Source organism: Chiloscyllium punctatum, chromosome 10, assembly GCF_047496795.1.
Source record: "Chiloscyllium punctatum isolate Juve2018m chromosome 10, sChiPun1.3, whole genome shotgun sequence".
Classification (NCBI taxonomy): Eukaryota; Metazoa; Chordata; class Chondrichthyes; order Orectolobiformes; family Hemiscylliidae; genus Chiloscyllium; species Chiloscyllium punctatum.
Window position 1 is genome coordinate 84,605,368 of NC_092748.1, and position 24,464 is coordinate 84,629,831.

General features: G+C 39.4%; 1 protein-coding gene across 3 annotated transcripts in view; it reads left to right on the forward strand.

Annotated features, from left to right (window-relative positions):
* Positions 1 to 24,464, forward strand: part of thsd7ba (thrombospondin, type I, domain containing 7Ba) — a 908,760-nt gene that overhangs the window by 747,514 nt on the left and 136,782 nt on the right. For all 3 annotated transcript variants that reach the window (XM_072579697.1, XM_072579699.1, XM_072579698.1), the window contains 2 exons: positions 3,774 to 3,891; positions 22,002 to 22,147. In XM_072579697.1, coding sequence (XP_072435798.1) covers positions 3,774 to 3,891; positions 22,002 to 22,147 — 264 coding nt within the window. The remainder of the gene's footprint in view (positions 1 to 3,773; positions 3,892 to 22,001; positions 22,148 to 24,464) is intronic.

Genomic DNA, 24,464 nt, shown 5'->3' on the forward strand with positions numbered 1-24,464 from the left:
GTTTTCGAACATAACATCTTGTCAACATTACGAGCGGTGAAATCGTGTTTAGGAAGGTATGTCAGTGAAACCTCTCACCTCAGTTTTGCTCCCTGTTTCTATGTTTCACAGCATAGTCAGAAAGATATGCTGTGTGTTGGAAACAGTGGATTGCCTGAGCCTGGTGAATATTGCCAAGTTGTATTGATTCAGATGCACATTTGTGAAAAAAGGAATTGCCTGATTTCACTGCAATTCATTCAAGGAAAATCAGTTCAGGCCTTCATTGCTTTGCACTCTATCTTCAGCTTTCTTATATTGTTACGTCCATGATGATACAGTGCTCCAGTAACTCTTGATGTTTGATTCTTAGATGCTGACTTATTTATCTTGGAGGGGTTTTTTTTGCACTCATGATGAGTAGAGAAAAATAACAAACGTTTTTCAGTTTCAGCCTTGGTTCAGTTGATAGCACACTTACCTCAGAGTCAGAAAGCTATGGGCTCAAGACTTCTTCCAGAAGAAATGAGGAACTAAGACTCCCCTTCCGTTGTAAAAGTTCTCATAGTGCTATTTTGAAAAACAGAGATACTAACTCGGGTGTCCTGACCAGTGTTATTCTCAACTTAACATTCTAAAAATAAGTGATCTGATCAGTATCACACCATTTGTAAGAGCGGTGCAATGCTTAAATTGCTTTTTCTATGCTACAACAGTGACCATATTTCAATAGTTTTTCTTTGGTATAACATGCTTTGGGACATCATGTGGTCATGCAGGGTACTAGATTGATGCAGTCTTTTTTTTTCCTTTCTGACATATGTTTGTTGTTTATGATTGAATTCAAAAGCTGAGTAGTCTCTACATTGTCCCAAGTTGGGAAATTGACCCTTTAATGTCACTTGTTGCTTTAAGTTCCATGTAAGGGACAGGATATTTTGGACGGCAGAGTTTCCCAACCCACTAGCCAAGGAGCTGATTTGAAATGCATCCCTGCTGATCACAGCAGTCCCATTGTTTGGTTAATTGGCTGGAGGTTGAGCTTCCAGCTTTGAAAATCCAATGTCCAGGATTATTTAAGTATTAGGAGCCACATTGTGATGAGAGATGGTGCTGGGTAGTAGAAGGGGATGGAGAGTGTCTGGAGGTCTGAAAAGGTTTCACTTATGAGAAGGAGATGCAGTGAAGAAGTCTTGCTGGAGAGTTTGGGGATGAGATGGGAAAGAGCACCTGAGAGAGGTTTCAGAGAGGGGGCAGTGTGCCTGATCTGGGAAGAGGCTCTTCAGGAAAGGCCCTGTCTCATCACTTACTGTTCAAGGCCTGAGAAGACTGCTAGGCTTTCCCATTCTTCTTGAACACCTGCTGCGAGCCTTAAAATTGAGACCATGTTCAAATTAGTCTTTAACACCTCAAGGGCCTCTGTTGAGGTGAATGTGGGCAGGCCTAAATCTTCCCTGCTTCCTCCTTAATATTACAGGCAAGTCAGGGACTGGCAGGAAGTCAACAGGAAGTCCACCTGTAGCATTCTACAGTGCCCTAATGCAATCCTGCTGGTGATAGACTCTAAAAGGATCAAGTGATATGGGGAAGGATGGGATTAGGGTATTGAGATCAATGATCAGTTATGATCATTAATGAATGTGGAGTAGACTCATATGGCCTATTCCTGTTCCTATCTTCTATGTTCCTAAAATTCAGATCTGATACATTTAATCTTCCATGTGTTTCTGATATATTACAAATTGAAATAGTTCGACCATTTTCTGAATCGTTCTGCTTTACTATTCTTGCTTTGTTACTTGCTTTGCTGCAGGTAGCAGCAGAAATTGTTATGCATTCAATTGGTTGGTTAACTTCTCTCTGGCGGGAAGCTTAAAGGACTCAAAAGCACAACATGATTACCTTGACTATATTAAGCTATCCCTTCATTGTGCAAATGTCCTTAATGCTACAAGTTTGAAATTAGCCATTGCATCTCACTTTTTACCACTTAAACAGAGAAATTGTGGTTTCACTGTGTTCGATTGTATTGTATCTCATCTAGATATGTAATTGAGTTATAGAGATGTACAACATGGAAATAGACCCTTCAGTCCAACTCGTTTATGCCGACCAGGTACCCAAAAGCAATCTAATCCCATTTGACCCTATTCATCTAAACCTTTTCTATTCATATATCCATCCAGATGCCTTTTAAATGTTGTAATTTTACCAGCTTCCACCACCTCCTCTGGCAGCTCATTCCATACACACACCACCTTCTGTGTGAAAAGTTGCCCCTTAGCTCCCTTTTAGATCTTTCCCCTCTCAACAGGCATATAATAGTTATTTGAAAGAAGATTTTTCTTGCAAGAGAATTATGTCCCAACCTATTTTCTAAAATAAGTTGAAGGTTGGGGCTTGGGAGATTGCAGTAATGATGTTATAATTAAAGCTGCCAGTGAAGATCCACCGTCATGTAGAGCACGAGCTGAAGTTAGGCATACAACTCAATCCTTTCTACCTTTGACCCAGACTCTATTGAATCTAGCTGTTCACTGGGAACATGTTACCTCTCCAGTCATGTCGTGCAAAAGTGACATGAGTTTCTTTAAAATTTAAGCAGACTGCCGATTTCACACTTTGACTACATTATTAGCAAGTAAAGGTCAAGAAAAATGTTTTTATACTCGGCAAATGGATATATGCACTTTGGTCTTTAAAGGTCAAAACTATTTTGAAGTTTGTGCCTCTGAATAACTTTTACTTATTTCCCAATTCTAAACAATGACATTTTACAATTTTATATATCCAGTAGTGATTTATAGTTTTATTGACCCAATTTATTGTGGCAATGTGTCCAAGCACATTGTTTTTGAGCTACCCTGATGTAAGACCATGCAAATCATTGGTGAGTTACAGATTCCCAATACATTAAGCTTGACATACCTTCACAAAGTCAGCAATTAATCAGTAAAGCATACATCAGCAAAATATTCAGGCTGGTCTATATTGGAGATTAATTTTTTAAAGATGAAACAATAGTGTTTGCATCTCCTTGTTTAACAGTTATATTGAACCCAGGTAGTGTAAATAGTTTAATCTCTATATTACTGCACAGCTGCTTCACTGATCCAGTCATTAACGGATTGTGATAACACTCAATTTTCATGATCAATGAGAAACTGCTTTGACCAAGGCTATTAACAAAAAGCAAACCCATTTATACTTCTAATTAATTTGTAATGCAACAAAATAAAACAAAAAAAGTTGATTTAGCAAGTGGACAGGATTGCTTGAAAGTAGCATTGCTCAGGATTCCATCTGATTACCACAGCCCTCAGACTCCTTGGCATTCAAAGAAATGTTTAAGAACTTGTGACAGCTGCTTTCAGATGATGCAGACGCTGCCATTAATTGCACTCACTTTATTTCCATAGTAGCAGGTTTTCAAAATATCTATTCAGCTCTTCACCTTACAATATGTACTTCAAACACACCTCGCAACAGAATGTAAATCAAAAAATCACTAAGTTCTTTACACTGGTAGATTTCAAAACCCACATTCGGCTTTCCACTTCTCTTTCGGATGTTATTAAAAACCTATTTTTTGGCCAAGCTTTTGATTACTTGACCTTCAATCTCCTTTTGTGGCTCAGTGCCAGGTTTTATTTGAGAATACTCCTGTGAAATGTATTGGGAGATTTTACTGTGACAAAGCTGCTAGATATGTGTAAATTTTTGTTGTAAATTGTATCTGAATGGCACTATTGACTGGCTGGTTTACTGCTGCATTTCTGTTTCAATTTTCCAAGATGGCACTGGAATCTCCTTGGCATTTATCTATGCCTTGCGTTGTGGAATGCCCTGTAAATTGCCAGCTGTCAGAGTGGTCACCTTGGTCTGAGTGTTCCCACACTTGCGGATTTGAAGGTATGTAGATCCTCCTGACCAACTCAAAGCAGGTGTTAGTCTATCTTCCATGTACAACATCAGTACAAGCAGTTACTAAGGCTAATATCTGAGAAAAAATAAGAAAGAGATTTCTAATTGATTAATTGCTTATATGTAATAAAATTAATTTATAAAACATGTCTGTTAATTGTCATGATGATTAGTTTAGGTATTTTTAACTTTTATTTTGTGGCTGAATTGTGGATAAAGCTACATAACAAGTCCAACACATAAACACATGTTTCTAAATGTTTGATATAAGAGTATAAAAGGGAAAACAATTATATTCAATATTATCCCATAATAAGCATTCTATAATTGTATTGAATGATGTCAAACATGCTTAACTGTTCATTGCCATATTATTAGTTTAAATATGGAATTTATCTGGAAATTTATTCCAGATGCAGATCACGTATATAACAGTTTGCATTTAATATTCAATGTGGCATTTGAATTTTGCATATCTGAATAATTCAGCACTGAACATATTACAAATTCAGAAACCTTTAGGTGCATCATAGGGACTGTAGAGGGAAAGAAAAATGTGTCTGTATAGTACATCAGTAATCAATATTATTTTTAGAGGGTCAGATTAATGCTAATTGAACACTTTATTTACATCTTATGATTTTTTTCTATCGCTTTCTCTACAGCTATGCAGTTATTGTTAGAATGGAGACCACACTGAAAACATAACATGCGGTGACCTGAATATCAATATTAATTTCTTGATTAGTAATGCCCAAATTTTACATAAGTAAATAATTTCTTTTTAAATGAAGCATATTTGTTCATGTCTGTACATGAAAAGATATTTGGAATGATTTTGACTTTGTATAAAATTGTCAGCAACAAATTGGCAGTCCCTGTTATGCCTCTCCTGCTTTTTAATTGCATTGAAATCATTCACACAATTGAGACCATCACAGAAAGTATCACCATATGTATCAAATGCCAGAACCACCTAGTGAAGCTACAGCACAGGCCATTTCCTGCCCAAACAGTGGAGGTAGTATAACATACACAGAAATAAGCAATCACTTCAAAGTATCTAGTGACAGCTCTGCAAGCCTGTCACTTCCAGTCATGATTGGTGACATTTACACAATAATGGGATCCATAAACATCTCAATTATTAATGATATCAGAGTCCAGCATGACAATTGCAATTGTTTACACACTTGTTTAAGAAAGGGGAAAAGAAATAAACCTAGTAATTATGGCTCTAGTGGTAAACAAGCTAACAGGAACTATAAACTGGGAGAAAATTAGTAGCCAAATGGACAAATAGGTACATATAAGGGACAGCCAGCCCCGATTTATTTAGGGGGAAATTGTGTTTGATTAGCTTGATTTTTTTTTGGCTGAATTAACAAAGATGCTAGTTGAGAACAGTGAAGTTGGTTTCATCTACAGAGATTCTCAAAATATATTTATTAAGAATCACATAAGAGGTTTATGAGCAAAATTGAAGCCCAGAGGATATAAGGGACAACACTAGCATGGATACAAATTCAGCTCAGGGACAGAAAACAGATGAATGACTGACGATATGCTGTGATGTTGCCCAGGATACAGAACAAAAGTCATTGATGTCTTTGATACATATTATTGACCTTGAACTAGGAGATATCAGGCACAATTTACAGATAACACAAAACTTGGAAGTATCATTAAAGGTGAGGAAGAAAGTAGTAGAGTAGACTTCAAGAAAACAGAGGTATGTTAATGGAATGGCTTAATGCAGAGGTAATGAAATTTGATGCACTAAATGGGTGAAGTGCTTCATTTTATAGCAAAAATTATAAATGTCAGCTAATTTCTCCAATTTTAAGCAAGATGCAAAAAAGAGAGACCTTGGGGCTGTTTTGCTCACACATCTTTGAAGGGACACGTTACCACAGCAGTTAGCAGTGGTTACAAGAGCAGATCAGAGGTTCATTATTCATGCTGAATGGCTCACCTCTTGACTCTCCAAAAACCCCAAATACAAGGAAAAACAAACAAGGACTGAAATGAAATACTTATCCCTTGCCTTAATAAGGACAGTTGCAACAACACCAAAGAAAGTCAACATAATCCAGGACACAGTATTCTGTTTGGTTGTCACTTCATGCAATCCAACTCTTCTGTAACTACTTGTGGTGCATGCTGTATAGAAAATGAATTGCAGCAATTTGTCTTAACTTTGGTAGCTCTTGGAAAACACATAACCTCTACACCCTGCAGGACAAGGACAGAGGTTTATAGAAGCACTGTGTTCTCAGAGTTGCACATCATTGTGTCTTGAGCATGATCTCACAATTCCTTCAGTGTTGCTGTGTCAAAGTCTGGGAATGCCCTCCCGAAAAGCACTATAGACCAACTCCACATCACGTAATGAAGTAGTTCAAGAATAAGTTTCACCACTACCAACGTTTGAAGGCACTCTAGGGATGGGCAATAAATGCTGACTTTGAAATAAGGCCAAGTTCCCAAAAATTGCCCTAGATCATGATGTATGAATTGACTGTGGAAATCTCAAAAGATTTTTTCAAAGCATGGGTTAACATATAATCACATTATAACATGGGAGCAACTGATATTGGTTTAGTTGGTTGAGATTTTGAAATGTATAGCAAGTACTGTCATGCTGCAATGCCATATTAACCAATGTACTATTATAAAAGCTTTTGATGCCTCACTAATTGAGTGACAATTTTGAATTGATGTCTCTTGTTTTGATTCAGAACACATTCAATATAATAGACTGCAAGGGGGGGTTATTAGAATATTGAAGAACATGATATTAGAGGAAATGTAGCATTGTTGATAACGAATTGATTGACAAGAAACAGAGTTAATACGACTGGGTAGTATGCAGATTGGAGACAGGTTGGAAGTCTGGCAGAGAGGATGTAGTCCAAGGATAATTGCTGTATCTATTTATGTTCTTCATGTATTTAGATAACTTAAATTTGAATGTAAATATCCTGATACTGAAATTTGTCAAGAGAAAGTAAGGACTTAAACATATCTCAAAAGAGACATGAAGCCATTGTTTTTCAAGTGCCTTGTGTGGGATTTAAATGAAAGAAAACCACCTTAGAAAGTTGCTTCTACTCTAAGTTGGTTTTCTTCCATTTCAGTCCAAATGAAAGCATTGACTTTGTGATTCTCTTTGGCAGTGTTTAATTCTGTACTGCCAAACAATAAGTGGGCATCTCTGAAGAGGGTTTAGCAACTGGTGACGAGAATGTGGGTTAGTGGAATGAGCAGATGGAGGACAACTGTAATGGAATGTGGAAAAACTATTTGGTAATACAGCTTGGAAACATTATTGTTGTTGGAAATGTGATTGCCAGAGATCTAGGGATTCAAATACACCTGACATATTGTGTGGATTTATCAGGATAATATTCTGGATGAGAAATATTTTACCCAAACACTTAAAATAATGTGAATATTTCCAGCAGTGCAGAGAGCGATAAAAGGTCATTTCGTAAAAAAATTTAAAATAACAGACAGTTTTGATAGAGTTCATAGGCGATGACTATTTCTGCTGTTTGAGGAATAAGTTCAATGGAAGCATTTGAAAATTCACAAGGCTATGTCAGTGTATTGAAAGCATTCTAAAATTCATCGGTATTCCCTTTATTCTTTTCAATTGGTCATTTCTTCAAAACTCTACTACATCTGTCAAATGTGACTTTCCTTGAAAAATTCCATTAAAGCTGTTAGTGATGAGCCAAGATACCTACACATTCCTACTAATTTTATCACAAATAAGGATTTGAATTATTAGCCAACATCTGATATTTGAATAATTAGTGGCCTGGTCAACACTCATCTTGCAATCAACACCAGGAACAAAATAGATGAAACTGGTTGCTCATCTTATTGTGAGTTTGTAGTGTATAAATTGATCATAATGTTTTACCTACAAAAACTATGGCAAATAGTGTTCAAGAATAATTCATTATTTGTGAAATGCTTTGGGACAACCCGAGGTAATAAAAAGTGTGAAAATCCTGGAATTCTTTGTTCCTTTCCTCTTGTCATGCCTCCACAGGCTGTTTGCCCATTGTGAAAAAGGTGAATCTCAGAAAGATCGTGATTGGAGGAACCGATGTTGGACTGGAGTGGGCAAAGTTAAAAATCACACAACGCCAGGTTATTGTCCAACAGGTTTATTTGGAAGCACTAGCTTTCAGAATGCTGCTCCTTTAAGTGGTGATAATAACGTATTTCTCAAACATTCATTAGAGACAGATAACACTTGTTAAGAAAAGGTTTTTGATAAATTCCACCTGCAGGCTTTTCCTTATGTATTTGCTTACGAGTGCAGGTCTGCAGTTTTTGTGCGGTACTGATTGTGATGAATTATCAGGTGCAGGAAGCATGAGGGCTAAAAAGTGACAGAAAATAAATGTGTTTATTTTGTTGTGACCCCAGACTAAACATCCAAATTTAAGCAGCAATCTCTATGAGATTCAACATACATCCTCAGAGAACTCCCTTAGGCCTGAACAAAATAAATTAATAAGCTTCACTTTACAAAGCTACAACAGCAATGCAATTTACAATATGTATACAACTTGTATTTTAACTTCCAATTAGAATTAACATGAAGTAAATATAGGTAAAAGACACACTGATTCCACAGAGCACAACAATTAGCAAGTGCAGTTAATACAACACCCATGAATTCCTCAGCAGTCCTCCAGATATTAGTGACACTATGGATTACCAAATCTCATTAAACCTTACAAGGCATTCCAACATATTCTGTTTGGAACGCCCTCAAACACTGCTCGATCCTGACCTGCCTCAACAGCTACTCATGATCTGGTACTTCACCCTCCTCTTTTGGGACTATGCTTCCCTGGAAACATCAAAGTACAGATACATCTCTAGTTGTTTTATTTATTGGCAGCTAGCTTCACCAAGCTATTGTTGTTATGGGCATTTTCCCTTAGCCCTAATCTTGCTCACTGGCTTAGAGAACTGCATCCTGTATCCTAACTACGCAGAAGTATTCAACAGCTCTTGTGACATCTTCCTGAGCTCCAAACACACAGTGAAGTTCAATTGCCTTCTCTGCAGTTCAGTAGCAGCACATCTTGACATGGAACTTGCTTCTGTCTGCCCAGTCTGTTACAGACTTATACTTTCCCTTGAACTGCCTGTATCATTTGACTTGGTCTTCAAAGAGCCTTCAGCTCTTATGTGTGACTTGTTGAAAACCTTGCAGTGAGCTGAGCTCTGCTCTTGTTCTGAGGAGGTTTCAAAATAGTCTCATAGTAAATATTGGAACCTCAGATTCCCTAAATGTTAGGTTTCATAAATTGCTGGCTCCTACTGTTCAAATGATTAGAACAAAAAAAAGGAATTAATAAGTGTGTGTATATATATATATATATATATATATATATAGATATGCATAAGTATAAGACTCAAAATTTAAAAAAATAAACTCCTATGAGGTAAGCATCCTCTTTATTTTTTTTTGCTTTTTATAGTTGTGCATCTCTATAATATTTGTCAGCTAGAATTTCAACTTCAACATGTTTCATTTTTCATGTGAATATGGACAGCTGCAGATCAATCATTGATAATCCCTTGACTGCAATCTAACTTTGAAGGTGTTGAATAGAAACCTCCTCTTAGAGCATAGCCACCAAGTGGCAATTTGAAAGTTGTTTTTTAAACAAAACATAGAGGTGAATATATTTTAAATTTAATCAGTTTGAATTAATTGTGAATGATTAAAGAGATGGTAATGAAGAAAAACTTGAGAAAATGGATCTTTCCTCACGAGACTAGGTGAGTTTAAAATGGAGCTTAATAAAATCATGTTAAGTGGTGAAAATAAATAGGGAGAGATTGTTTATGGTTGGTGAATTAGTAACACTGGAGTTAAGACTCAAATTATTATTAGAAGAACAAAGGGGAAATTTACAATTTTCTTTCACACACAGGTCATGAAATGCTTTATACAAGCAACTTTAGTTGCAGAGGTTTTAATATTTACAATGGAATTGGACAGTTATTTGAAAGGAAAACGTATGTAAGAATACAGAAGAAAGACAGGAAGTGGAATTAGATTAAATAGCTCCATGTGTAAAGAATTGCGCTGTTATGACCATGGATCAGATGATGAAGGGCTTTGCCCGAAATGTCAATTCTCCTGCTCCTCGGATGCTGCCTGACCTACTGTACTTTTCCAGCACTACACTCTCGACATGGGTCAGAACCCCAAAGTATTGTGGACAGTTTTAACTTGGAATTGTAGCATTCATGGTGAAAGAGAATCCTTTAGTTGTCCTATTATCTTTTTACTGATTTGTAGCACTCGAATTGAGAGAGGGATTTGCCTGCAACATTGTTAACTAGAGACAGAACTGTGACAACACGCTAACTCTCAGACCTACACTGGTACACCTGAATGAGTTCATTGCCAATGATGTACTCCAGTAGAAATTAAACTGACATTTTAGTTCCTGTCCTTGTGTATTCTTTCAAAGGGAGAAACACAAAATGTGTCTGCAGTTTGGGACATGATCTACAGGGTGATAACTTGTTGAGCAAGTGATCATCAGCCCCTCATCTTTGGAGTTGCAAGATATGATAGTCCAGACTTTTGGAAATTTCCTTGACACTTAGTGTTATATTCCATCAGCCTCTCTCTAGACAGCCACTTAATTTGCATCCACCACCATTTTTGGCTGTACAAGCTCTCTTAAAAAACAGTTTGGGGTCAAAAGGAATCAGAGCTATTGAATCTCAACCAATCTGGAAATCCATGGTAAATTGTTCAACTTCCAACATCAGGGCATAAATTTGCATAAAGCCCCAAGTGGGGGCAAAGCAATCTCAAAGAATGATTAACTCAAAGCTATTGCATCAAATACTGACAGCACATGCTAATTTAAAGAATATTAGCATGCAGCCTAGTGTTAATTCTGTTGTTGAATGAACACATGACTTAGCAGTGGACCAACATTCATGACACACTTGGACCAAATAAAGCTGGGCTGTCAACTTTAAAGTCAGAGTACTCCTTTTCTCGTGAAATTATATTCTGTCTGGAAGAAGTGGTTACACAAGACATTCTGAGCTGGAAGAAGAGTGAATATGAAAACTGGCAGAGGGTTTTATGTTTCTCTGGCACAGAACTGGAGGCTTTGATGCAAGAAATGGACAGGAGGCTGTTTATCTGCCATGCAGGCACCATAGAGTGAAAGCAAGTAGCTATCACTGAGCAGCCGAGCCCTGAGGATTTGCATGAAAAGCAGGAAGAAATTGAATGACTCCACATTTCTGGTCAAGGTCAGTGAATACATCTTCAAATGCCTTATTCTTTCAAATGGACCATTAGTTCCACACATTACTCCATTTATTATTCCTGTTTCACTTGGTGAATGACATCCGATAATAGCTACAACACATACTAAGTACTCTTAGTTTGGTCTCTTCCTGAGACTGTTATCACTGTTATAATTGTCACACTACCTCAAAACTTGAGCACTATTCCAACAACCAAACTATGCCAAGTACATCATCAACTACACTCACTGACACACATTAACCATTGGTGGCGCATAATAACAGCCTGCAATATCTAACTGGAGAAAAGTCAGGCACTTTACCCTACTGGAAGAGGTAGAGTTGATCATTATAATTCAGACAGAGCTTCTGGCCAGGAGAGAAATGGATAAGATTCTGTATGGCAGCATGGCTTTCAGCATGCCTGCCTGCTGGTCACACATCGTTGGATCATGTACAGAGGTCACGAGCCAAAACGTCAGCGGACAGACTTGTGGGTGGCACAGTGGTTAGCACTGCTGCCTCACAGCGCCAGAGACCCGGGTTCAATTCCCGCCTCAGGCGACTGACTGAGTGGAGTTTGCATGTTCTCCCCATGTCTGCGTGGGTTTCCTCCGGGTGCTCCGGTTTCCTCCCACAGTCACAAAGATATGCAGGTCAGGTGAATTGGCCATGCTAAATTGCCTGTAGTGTTAGGTAAGGGGTAAATGTAGGGGTATGGGTGGGTTGCGCTTCGGCGGGTCAGTGTGGACTTGTTGGGCCGAAGGGCCTGTTTCCACACTGAAATGTAATCTAATCTAATCAGTCCTTATCACCCAGTGGGCAGCCTCTAGCTTGATGTAATGGCTTAAAAATTGAGGGAATAGTGGACTTATGCAGAACAAAGGCTTCCATGCCTGTTGCCAGGATATTGAGTGTTATCAACATGTTGTATTGAGCATTGTCATACAGTAGCTACATATTAATAGATTGTAAGATGTGACACACACCAACATTTAGACAAGGTGCTTATGGAGCCATGGTATGCCATGATGGCATCTGGCAACATGGGCATGGTCCCACTCCTGCAAATGTTGTGAGCCCACTGTGTCCACTTCTTAATAGCGGCATGGTGGCACAGTGGTTAGCACTGCTGCCTCACAGCGCCTGAGACCCGGGTTCAATTCCTGCCTCAGGCGACTGACTGTGTGGAGTCTGCACGTTCTCCCCGTGTCTGCGTGGGTTTCCTCCGGGTGCTCCGGTTTCCTCCCACAGTCCAAAGATGTGCAGGCCAGGTGAATTGGCCATGCTAAATTGCCCATAGTGTTAGGTAAGGGGTAATTGTAGATGTAGGGGTATGGGTGGGTTACGCTTCGGCGGGGCGGTGTGGACTTGTTGGGCCGAAGGGCCTGTTTTCACACTGTAAGTAATCTAATCTAAGAAGGAAGACAATTTATTCCCTATCCTTCTAAAAAGGCCAGTATTTTACTTGGAGGTAGTTACTTTGCAACACCTCACACGCAAAAAATTAATGGTGAATTCAATTTCACTAGCTTGAGTCGCCCTGCTGTGTCTTTCTGGCCTGTACAGCATTGATTGGGTCGGGACAAGGTTTGCACTTCCACGTGGCAGAAAATCCCATTCCAAGAGGTGCCAGCCCATCAAATTGTTGATAGTTCTCCTAACCAGGTGGTGCCACTGGGAACAATAGCCATTGCTGTAACTACAGCAAATGTCCAACAATAGGAAGCTATATAACTGGAGTTTCTCTTGAGCAAACCTGTTAAGCCCTGATTAGTGAAATAGGGATTATGTTCTGCAGTGTCAGAAGGGAACATGCGGGAAAGGGTTATACTATTAGTCGGGCAGACTTCAGTTTTCCATTAATTAGTTACCTTACTCAATGCTGTACCATTGGGAGAAGTGACCCAATGCTTCTCATCACTGGTACAATAGCAGTGGAGATGGTAGGACATGCCACTGTGATAGTGTCTGATTCTATGCCAGCCCAGTCTCTGTGGTGATGTAAACTTCCCCCCAGAGACATAAAGATCTACAGCATACAGAAAGGTCCATTGGACCATTGAGTCTTTGTCAATGAAAAAAAAGTCACCCAATTATTCTAATCCCAGTTTCCAGAACTTTGTACATAGCTTTTTATGTCTTGGCATTACAAGTGCACATCTGAATACTTCTTAAATGTTATGAGGGTTTCTGCCTGTACTGCCCTTACAGGCAGTGAGGTCCAGATGCCCTCCACAGTCGGAGTCATTGATATGTTCATCAAGGGGAAATGTTCCTTCCTGTCCAACTGGTCAACCCCCCTCATAATTTTATAAATCTCAATCATTTGCCCTTTCAGTCTCCTCTACTCAGAGAAAATATAACCCCAGTCTGTTCAGTCTGTCTTCATAACAAAAACTCTCCAACTCAGGTAACATCCTGGTAAATCTCCTCTGCTCTCTCTCCAGTGCAATTACATCCCTCATACAGTTTGACTGTTACCTCCTTCACACAGTAACGACTGCCAAACTGGGAAATGTTGGAGATGTAGCCTGCTCCATCCTGGAAGCAGTCTGACACTGTGAGGTTGGTGGCTGTGGTTGCCTACACAGCCAATAGCAGCTTTCTCATTCTGTGCTCAGGCTATGTTATAGCAGCAAAAGCTGGCAGATTTCTGTGCCTGCATCCTTTGTAAAATGGAACTGATGTGCACACTGTTCCAGAAAGACCCAAGTGGGTAAGATTTTTTGCTGACTTCTCTTCCCCCTCTGTGGGCTTTTCCTCCTCAGTGGTGCCTTTCCTGTCTCTTGCTTTCTTACCCAAGGTCCCAAATCCCTGATGACTACAACACCATCTCCACAGGCAACATGATTCCTGTTGACTTCAGCAACTTTAAGGAGGAGTCGAAAACTCATGGCACCTCTCCAAACTCACCCTGAACCAAGTTTAAAAAACAATCAACATCTATCCTGAAAGTATTGATGTTGCCTTTAAATTGTTCTTGTCAAGGGTCCTTCCAGCTGCCGTACGCATTAAAGAGAGTGCATTAAATGAAATGTTGAGGTTGAAAATTGTAGCTTTGATGCCAAATCAACATTACACACTGAACGCTAGTACTCTCTATCTACTGTTAATAACCACGCTACCAACCGCAGCAAAATGATGCCAACTTTGGATACTGAGATTAGACCTGAAAAGTACCTGTAGCACCAAAGCTCTGGATGTTGTGAAGCCAGATTTTGTAGATTCTGAATCTATAACTACACTATAGCACAGGCACATTGAAATCATTTCTGATAGACCTCTTTTCTTTAACAGCTGCTCTTATCTCCATTTGTGGAAGTAATAAATTTCACTGAGGGTGTGATATTCCATTCAAGTTATTGTTCCAATAGTCTTCATGGCTCAACCAAACCATGTAGTGGGCATCAAACAATTGCTTAGTTTGAATTGAATACACTACATTGACATTTGTCTATGAAACTCAAGAGTTAATTCAAGTTTGTTTCTGATTTCAGTAAATGTCTTCCCTCTGTCACTACTTTCCTGTTGTTATGTTTAGTCCTAATTCTCCAACAGTATGACCACCTATGGATATGATATGAATAATTCAGAATACATTGTGTGAGGTTTTTAGAATGTGCAATAAAAGCACACTTTAGATTCTAGGCTGGTCTTGATTTTCTTCTTCAACATTTTAGTACAGGTTGTTTGTCAGCTGTGACCTTACTGCTTGATTTTCTCTTTTAGCCTGGAGCTAACAATACAGAAAAATATCTTTATTGATAAATCTTCTTGAGTGGATGGACACATCGAATGCTTGGTCTATTTGTGTTTTGAAATACATAACAAATACATAGCAATAATTTTTAAGGAGCCTCAGAAGAGCTCTAGTGAGTGGCCATGAAACTGGAAGAGGTTTTCAAAACTAAAATCAAACCTAAGTGTTGTCATGAAAATGTTACTTCTTAAAAGACCTTCAAATTTTCATGCTTGATGCAATCACCTTTATTTCCCCATTTGACCCCAAAAAGATAAATTGTAAATTTGCAATTAACCCGGAGTGAGGCAGAATGGTCATAGTCCCAGTTTAACTCCACTGGGGAAGGGCTGCTACTATTATATGTTTGTCAAGCCCATCAAATGACCAGCAGGAGATTTTTTTCTTGCGATTAAGGACTAAAGCTGAGGCCCTTGCATCTCCTGAGAGATGATGGCCATTTAGAACACATTAACATCAATTCACTATTTAAGGGCCTCACATGTTGATGGATGGGAAGGCCTTTTATGAGCCTTATTGCCCTTGACATAATTGCTGCAGAGGTGTATTAAAGTGCTAATATTTTTCTCTGCTCCTGCTTATAATGCTGAAATAACTGCACAGAGGCCAGGATCCTGTCACCAGGTCACCCTGTATTTGCTTGTGCACACTACAGTTGCTGTGACCAGGCAGCTTGGAGTCAGTCACCTGAACTGAGGAGATGCTAGTCTCCTGGTTATGTATATTTTTAAATTTTCTTCCACACTACTGCCTAACTGTAGTAGTGCTTATGTTTTCCCCAACATCCATGTTGTGTGTGGTTCAGTGTAGGACACAGTGAAAGGCAACAGGCGTACAAATCTTTATTCAGTTTCCACCACCAGGAAGAAAGGAAACACCCGAGTGGCCAGTGACAAGAATTCCCCTCACATCAAAGGGCAATGCTGTGTGATCAAACAGTGAAGGGGAGGAATTAAATCAAAATAGAGTTGGAAAGGGAAATAAAACCCTCTCCTCCCCTCCCCTCTGAAAGGTTGGACACCACATGCTTCATCTCCAGGGACACCCAGACTCGAATGTAATCTGGTTAATTTTTTTTTCACTCCTGTTTTTTTTACGCACTTCTGTTTTAATCTCCTGTTTATTTTTATTTTTTATTTTTTCTTGCTGTGTGATCAAACAGTGAAGGGGAAATCTCCTGTCTTTTTTTTTGGAAAAGACCTGAGTGGGTAGTGATAAGCAGTGCCCTTCTCTCCGTTTTTTGTAATTAACCCCCACACTACCGCCTAACTGCGTTAGTGCTTATTTTTTCCCCAGCACCCATGGGTGGGGTGGGGGTGGGGTGGGGTGGGGAGGGGATGGGATGGGATGGGATGGGGGGTGGGGGGGGGGAGGGGGGGAGGTGTGAGACACAGTGAGAGACACAAGGTGCACGAATCTTTAATCTCCTGGTTATATTGTTAGCCAGAACTTTCCTGATTGGCTCAAGTTAACCAGTCCGATAAACAATCTTGAAGTTAATGAGGTCAACCTGGTTCCAATCACTATAAGTACTCTATGATATTTTATTCTTTACCTCTCAGTTCAGATGCAGGAATGGTACAGTGAGCAGGTCACCTCCTGTCTGCACAGCTTCCATCCACTGTCCACAAGACAGGATTGTGATGGAATACTCCCCACTTATCTGGCTGAATGCAGCTGTAAATACATTCCTGCCATTGAAGCTTGCCAACATGCAGTACAAAGCAGCTGCTTGATTGGCACCACATCAATAAACATTCACTCTTTACACTACAAGCTCTCAGTAACAGCAAAGTGTATTTGATTAAGGTTGCTTAGACAGCACCTTCCAAACTACGTTATCTTGAAGGGCAAAAGCAGCAGATACATGGGAATACCACCCAAGTTCCCTTTAAGCCATTCATCATCCTGACTTGGAAATACATCTCTATGCCTTCGGATCACTGGGTCAATGCCCTAGTTTCTAAAGAAGAGTCATGTTGGATTCGAAATGTTAATTCTGTTTCTTTCATCACAGATGCTGTCAGAACTACTGAGTATCCCCAATACGTTCTATCTTCATTATCCTGGAACTTTCTCTCTTGGAGTCTCCATCAAATGGCCTGCCACTGTTCAAGAAGGCAGATCACCACTTTCTCAAGGGCAATCCGAGATGGTCAATAAATGCTGGCCCACTCAGTGAAGTCTGTGTTTCCCTGAATAAATTTAGAAAAAAAGATTGTTTCAAAATAGATACTGAGCCACATAAGGTATTGGCAGGATAACAGCTTGACCAAAGAAATAAGTTCTAGTAAGTATCTTAAAGTACAGTGAGGTAGAGATTTGCAGAAGAGAGGGAATTTCAAGCAAATGCACTATTGTGTAAAACTATTAACTGAAACAAGACATGTCAATGGTGGAGGAGTTAAATTCAGGGATGACTTACAAACCTAGAATTAGATGAGTACAGATATTTCAGCGAGTACACAGCTGGAGGAGATTACAGAGACAGAGGGCATTCAGGTCATTGACGAATTTGGAGATAAGGATGAGAATTTTTGATATCAAGGCATTGCTTGAGGTCAAATAATGTGGGTCAACAAGCACAGTAATGATAGATGAATGGGACTTGTGTGTAAGTGAATCTGCAGCAGGCTTGGATCACCTCAGTGAAACAAAGAATAAAATGTGGTGAACAGTCAAAGTTGTGTATTGGAGTGGATGAGTCTTGAGACAGGCAAAATTGCATAATGTTACTACCTCAAAGTATTTTCTTCGCCCTTGTGTAAGCAAACTAGTTCAAAAAAGTAGAAATCTCTGAGTTTATGGGAAATTTATTGGTGAGGCTAATAAAAAGGCAAGCAACTGTGTTTTAAATCTTCAGGATAGTAAAGCTAATACATAAAAAACAACAAATGTTCTGAAGTAATTTGGTTTGGCATATTGTATAATTGTTCCTTCTAAATTTTTTACAGCTCAATTGTATAAAAAAAAGACTGAGAAAAGAAACCAAGTATTTTCTTTTGAGCAGTTAGACTATGTATTAACAAAAGAACAAAGAACAGTAGAGCAGAGGAGCAGCTGCTTTGGCCCACCAAGACTGTGCCAACACATGATGTCTTTCTAAACTAAAAACATTTTGTCTCTACGTGGTCCATATCTCTCTATTCCCTGCCTACTCATGCATTTGTCAAGATGCCTCTTAAACATTGTTGTTGTATCTGTCTCCACCATCTTCCCTGACAGCGCATTTCAGGTACTTAACATCTTCTGCCTAAAAAAACTCATATCTCCTTTAAACTTACCCCCTCTTGCCTCAAAGCGATGTGGTATGTTTCATCTTGACTTTAGTTATCTGCTTTATTGTTTTAGGTGGTCAGAAGGCCCACCTTTCAGTCAGAAGGTCCTGCTGCAGTAAGTCAAGAACTGCCTCTGATATCAGACCAGTGCTTGGGTACAATCATTCATCCATTTAAAACAGGTCGTGGTCAGGGTCAGGTTCTTCTCCTCATACGGTTGAGGAGCCGAAAGTCAGACCCCCTGCCATGTGTCTTGGCTCTTTCTATCATGAATTGTCTTATCCTGGAATTACTAAAAAGGAGGAATTCAGTGAGACAAAGTAGGTGAGCACAGCTGTTAGTGTGGGTGCAGGAGGGGGGAAGGTGGAGAGATGTGAAATGTGAGTGTGTCGGCAGTTCAGAGGCCACGTAGGGTTAGTGACATTGGTGAGCCAGGTGGTGGGAGTGGGTGAGGGAAAGTGTTGCAGGCAATAGTGAGAGTAATGGAGCATGAACCTTGGTGGGAATTGTCTATGAATATGACGTAGCAGACAGAATATAGTGACACTTTCTCTAGCAGAACAGAGAAGGTCGTTGACTCTTTTCCTACACTGCTTCGTTTTCATCCAGATGGCTGGAGACTTCCCTAACCAGGTTGCCATCTTGAACTAGGTTGCTAGGGTCTGATGTCATGGTCTTCTCTGTTAGTCTTATAGGAAAAACAATGCCCATCATCTGGATCACCCCATCGACAATCTCCTCCAATTTCTGCCAAGCTGCTAAGACTGGGGCAAAGGTCAAAACCTATGCAGGACAGTGTTAGACTGACAGTACTTGACTGGATGTAAAACAACCTTTTAAAGATGGCACTGGCACAAGGGATCCTGAGGTATCCCAGTCGTGGCAAGTACTTCTGGTTAGAGTGAGTAGAAGAATCAGGTGAGCATCAGATGACGGAGGTCTCCACAGGAGTGTGGAGGACATACATTTGGGATGACATCATCAGAAAACACAAGGCCTCACAGAGATAAATCCCCCATGAAATTCGACAAAAGATGGCACTTTGCCAAAATATGCTGATATTTAGCATCCTTTGTATAAATGTCAAAGGAAACCTGCTGCAATTTTGTTTTAAAATCTCAACACTATCAGACTAAACTTGTAAAATGATGTCAGCTAGCTGTTTTGGAAATTCAAAAAGCACTGACACCCAACCTGAATCAAATAGTTTAGAGACTGTTTCTTCAGTGTCAAAGGCAATGTAAGCCTTTTTTTAAAAATGCTGCACAAAATAGTGGCATAAAACATAGCCTGCGTGATATAAAGTATTCAGCATTTCACAGTCATAGAGACCTAAATCTGTGATCACTGCAATGACCATTGCAGGTCTTAATTGCTTGATGCTCAGGTTGACCAAGAAACAAGCCTGCATGTTAAATGTCAATGCATTGATCTAAATTTTGCAATTAGTGATGAATCAATGAGATTTACCTTGAAGAAAGTTATTGTAGAGATTGTTTTTATTTTACTTGTGGATTGACATGGGAAAAGGACTGTTGTAAAAACCAAGGATAATGAAAGGGATTGTTGTATTTTTAAAAAGGTTACCTGACACCTACTGTAAGTGCACTCTAAACAGCTATTTCATCAATCATTAGGAGTGGGCTTATTGCAGATGAGCTCAAGTCAGGGAACAGATCTGAAGGGTCATTTGGCCAGCCAGATGCAGCTGATTACTCTGTTGAGTTCTGACCAGTCGTCGATGCTAAAGGCCTTCAGTCTTCCAACAACCATGTGATAGACTTTTGGGTAGCTGAACAGCTATGAGTAAATGATCTAGCCAGAAGACCTTCAGATCTGTGGAAGGGGAGATCTGTTCTTTTGTTTGCAGTAAAAATTGCTAAAACCTGAAGAGAGACAGTTTATTTTCCTTCCTCAGCTGTTGAAAGCCGAGATTTTCAAACAGTACATCAGATACTATAAACCCAGTTACTCCATGCCTCCTGCAAGCAGGTCGCAGTACCTGAAAGAGAGGTTAAGGAGCAGCAAGTCCTGGCAAGCCAAAAGGAGCAGCTTAACAAATGCTTTTGACTATCTTCTCCAGTTTCTCCTTTTACCCATAATACCAATGTTTTCTCCGTCTGTATGCATATCTATGGAGTACTTATAAGGGAATTAGAGTTTCAACTAGTAGTTTACATGTCAACAGTTCTTACAAACTTGAAAGGAGGGGAAAAAATTACAAGGATGCTGTCAGGTTTGGAGGGTTTGAGCCATAGGGAGAGGCTGAATAGGCTTGGGCTAGTTTCACTGGAGTGTCAGAGGCTGAGAGGTAACCTTATAGAGGTTTATAAAATCATGAGGGACATAGATAGGGTAAATAGCTGAGATCTTTTTTTCCCACGGTAGGGGTGTCCAAACCTAGATGGCATCAGTTTAAGGTGAGAGAGAAAAGATTTAAAAGGGTCATAAAGGGCAATGTTTTCATGGAGAGAGTGGTGCGTGTATTGAATGAGCTGCCAGAGGAGGTGGTGGAGGCATGTAAAAGGTATCTGGATGGATACTTGAATAGGAATGGTTTAGAGGAATGTGGGCCAAATGCTGGAAAATAGGACTAGATTAATTTAGGATATCTGATTGGTATGGATGAATTGGACCAAAGGGTGTGTTTCCATGTTGGTCAGCTCTATGTCTTTGTTTATTTGTAATGAGTTATAATTCTTGTTTAGTGCAGATAAATGGTCTATGCTTTCTATCATCCTGAACCTAAAAAGACAGTGAGTTGGGGGAATTTTGTGAACTTTGATAAAGTTTTTAAAATCTGTGGTCATTCTGGAAATAGCAAGGCTTAATTTTCAGCATGATACCTAGTGAGGAATGACACTATCCACAAAGATCTAGTGATCTTCATGATGTTGCTTTCCCCTTGTTGAACAGCAGCTTAAACTTGGCAACGAATCAAAGGATGAGTTGATGTGTCATAGTAGTGGTGTCAACAAGAAAGCAGACAATCAAGCAAACAGAAATAGTAACACACCCAAAAACCTGGAAATTAACAACAGTTGAAGTCCTGCACTTTTACCACTATTTATTTACAAGAGCTGATCCAAAAAAGTCAGACTTCATTAAAAAAACTAAAATAAAGATACACAGACCTGAAAAGCAAAACTTCTCTAAAATGTATGAATTTTTTAATCAATGTCAACAATTTTAACTTTCCACATAAAAAGAATAGCTTTTTGAGTTCATTGATGGTGTTTAACGATAATTGGGAAGTTTGCAATTTGTTAAACTCAGTTTTGCCTCATTTAGCAAAATATAACTTTTTCCAGTGTTTTAGTGATATAAGGGTGGAAGTTTTCATCAATCCATATTTGCAATAAAGAGTACAGGCTGTGAGAATGTTTACAGCATATTTTATGAAGGAGTGCAAACTCATTGTCTACAGCTTCTAGATTTTCATGTTGTTCTGCAGATGTCCAAACTCTCAAAATTGTTGTCAGTTTCAGATGGTGAATGCAGACATGCAAAATACTTGCCATTACAAACAAGATGCTTTGCTTTCAGACTTAACATAACCACTAGCTATTGTTAATATTTTAATCATTTTCTGTCTTCATATGTATGTTTTGAAAGTAGCAGGTTTGTCCAAATTTGCTTTATATATGTGTGTGTGTGTGTGTGTGTGTGTGTGTGTTCCAGCATTAAACAAATTTGACACACTGCCCAGTATGAAAATCATTCATTTACTTTTTTAGGTCAAATGAAGCGTGATAGGCGTGTACTACAAAAGACCCAGGGAGAGGGAAGACCCTGTTCCTCTCAGCTGGTTCAATACCGGCCTTGCCTTAATAAGCCATGTTATAGCTGGGATTTTAGTGAATGGTCTCCTTGCAAAGTTGAGGTAAGATTCTCACATTTTTATAGCTTGTCTAGGGACTGCATAATTATTCTGTGCAGGCATATATGGTTGCAGTCTTTGACAAATGTAAACTGTTGCTGAAAAGAGGAAGGATATTAACAATTAAAGGATCAAATTAGTGTCTTTTTTATTCACATAGGCTGAAGCTAACCCTTCTCTTACAAATTCCATACCTTAGCATTGTTTCTCTCTAAAAGGTGTGAGCTACAGACATCTATATGACTGATATAAATTATCTACCTTAACTGACGGAAGTTTAAATTTATATGAGGCATTCAAAATGTCAGTCTTTGTGTTCTAGCTGCCTCTCTTCATCTTCTTTCCAGAATTAGTTGTTTGACATTAGCACAGCATTTCTCTCACAAGATCCAATCAGTATACAGACAGATGTTATCGAAGTAGTTTGGGAAGACAAGCTGTTTTCCTTTGTGAGTTGAGCTCCACTTTCCACTGGAGCCAATAGATTTGTAGATGGATGAAGAAGAGTACCCAAATGTGGGAGCGTGCTGCTAATGTATTACCAGAGTTAAGCCAGTAACAGTGAAAATTTCCAAACCCTTAATTAAATATTTTGCATCAGATTTTACATTTGATCATGGAAAGGAGAATGTAGATCTCTTGAAAATGTCTGGAACAAATGTCAGAAATAGAATCATAGAAACCTTACAATGTGGAAGCAAGCTGTTCAGCCCATCGAGTCCACACTGAATCTCTGGAGGGCACCCCACCCAGATCCACTCCCCTATCCTTGTAATGATGCATTCCCCATGACTAACCCAGCTAGCCTGCACATCCCTCTACAGTATGGGCAATTTAGTGGGGCCAATTTACGTAAGCTGCGCAACGTTGGACTGTGGGAGGACACAGGAGCACCTGGCGCAAACCTACACAGACACAGGAAGAATGTAAAAACTTCATACAGTCACCCGAAAGTGGAAGTAAGCCCAGGTCCCTGGTGCTGTGAGGCAGCAGTGTTAACCACTGAGCCACTGTGCCAGCCCCACTGAATACAGTGATCCAGATACAGATAACAAGAAAAATAATTAATTTTGAAAAAATTCAAATTTTGTACTCAATGCACCAAGCACCTAATGCTATACATACTTAATGTTGAAAGATATCAGAGATTAAATAACCAAAGTTCTGGCCGCAATTTCACAATCCTACCACAGTTTAAAATTTGCATTGTTTGAATAATTTTTAATTTGAATTTCTGCTGAAACATATATTTTCACTAATTCAAACTGGAAATCTACAATTTCTCAACTTGCTTTTGAAATTCCATTGTGAATGCACGTAGTTAAATGTTCAATGGCATTTTGAGTTTTGTAAATAAGTGCAATGAAGTGCAAGTGTAAAAAAATTAAAAGCAGGGATATCCACATGAAGAGGTAAGGAGTGGATACCAGGAGCTGGAAACAGGAATATGGAGACCTAAGACTCCTAGATGCCCATGCATTTGATTGGTGGCTCCAGACTTTTCTCAGAGAAGTCAGAAGGTCCTGTTCCACAGGGCAGGAGGAGGAGACGTAAACAAGCAATTCTGGTCAAAGGTCACAAGGAAGATCAATGGCATCGGTCACTTAGAGAACTGCAATGCCAGAAGTACATCAATGACCATCTTCACTCCACAAGAGTGAGTACTCCACAGCATGGTTCCCTTATTACGCAGAGCTAACCATGTCAGTGGTAATTGGGTGAGACTGAAGAAATAGATGCTGCTCAGGAAAGAGGTAAAAGTCTGGCTATTTTGCAATGTAATTTCAGAGTGGCCAGATGTTGAATGCTTTCAAATGCGCCCAAAGCGAACAGGTCAGAAGTTGTTCCTGTTCTTATGGGATGATTAAAATTCTTCTTCCTGGCATTCTGAAACAGCTAATATTCTGCTTCTTTGTTCCTTCAGGGAATCACAATGGGAAATAAAGAAGCCAAACTAATGGTAGAACACCACTTCTCACCTCTTAATTCCATAAGAGGAGAAAGGTCTGGAACTAGCAGTGTAGCATGCTGTCTGCTCCATTGCAGATGGTGAAGCAGGGCTATAGGGTCAAGAGGGTATCTACCCTAATGACTAGCCATGGCCTTCAATGAACAGAAGCGATTGTGTTCCTATATCCTCCAGTGTGTGTGGATTGATCAGAATGCAAACCAATTCTAGAGAGTTACATTTGGAAGTGCAGAACCCAATGATCTCTCTGTTTTCTCAATCTGTCAATCACAAGATCAGAAAACTGACACCTCCAGGGCAGTTATTTAAATCTCAGAAGGTGGAGTGGGAAGATGCCTCAGTGGATGCAGA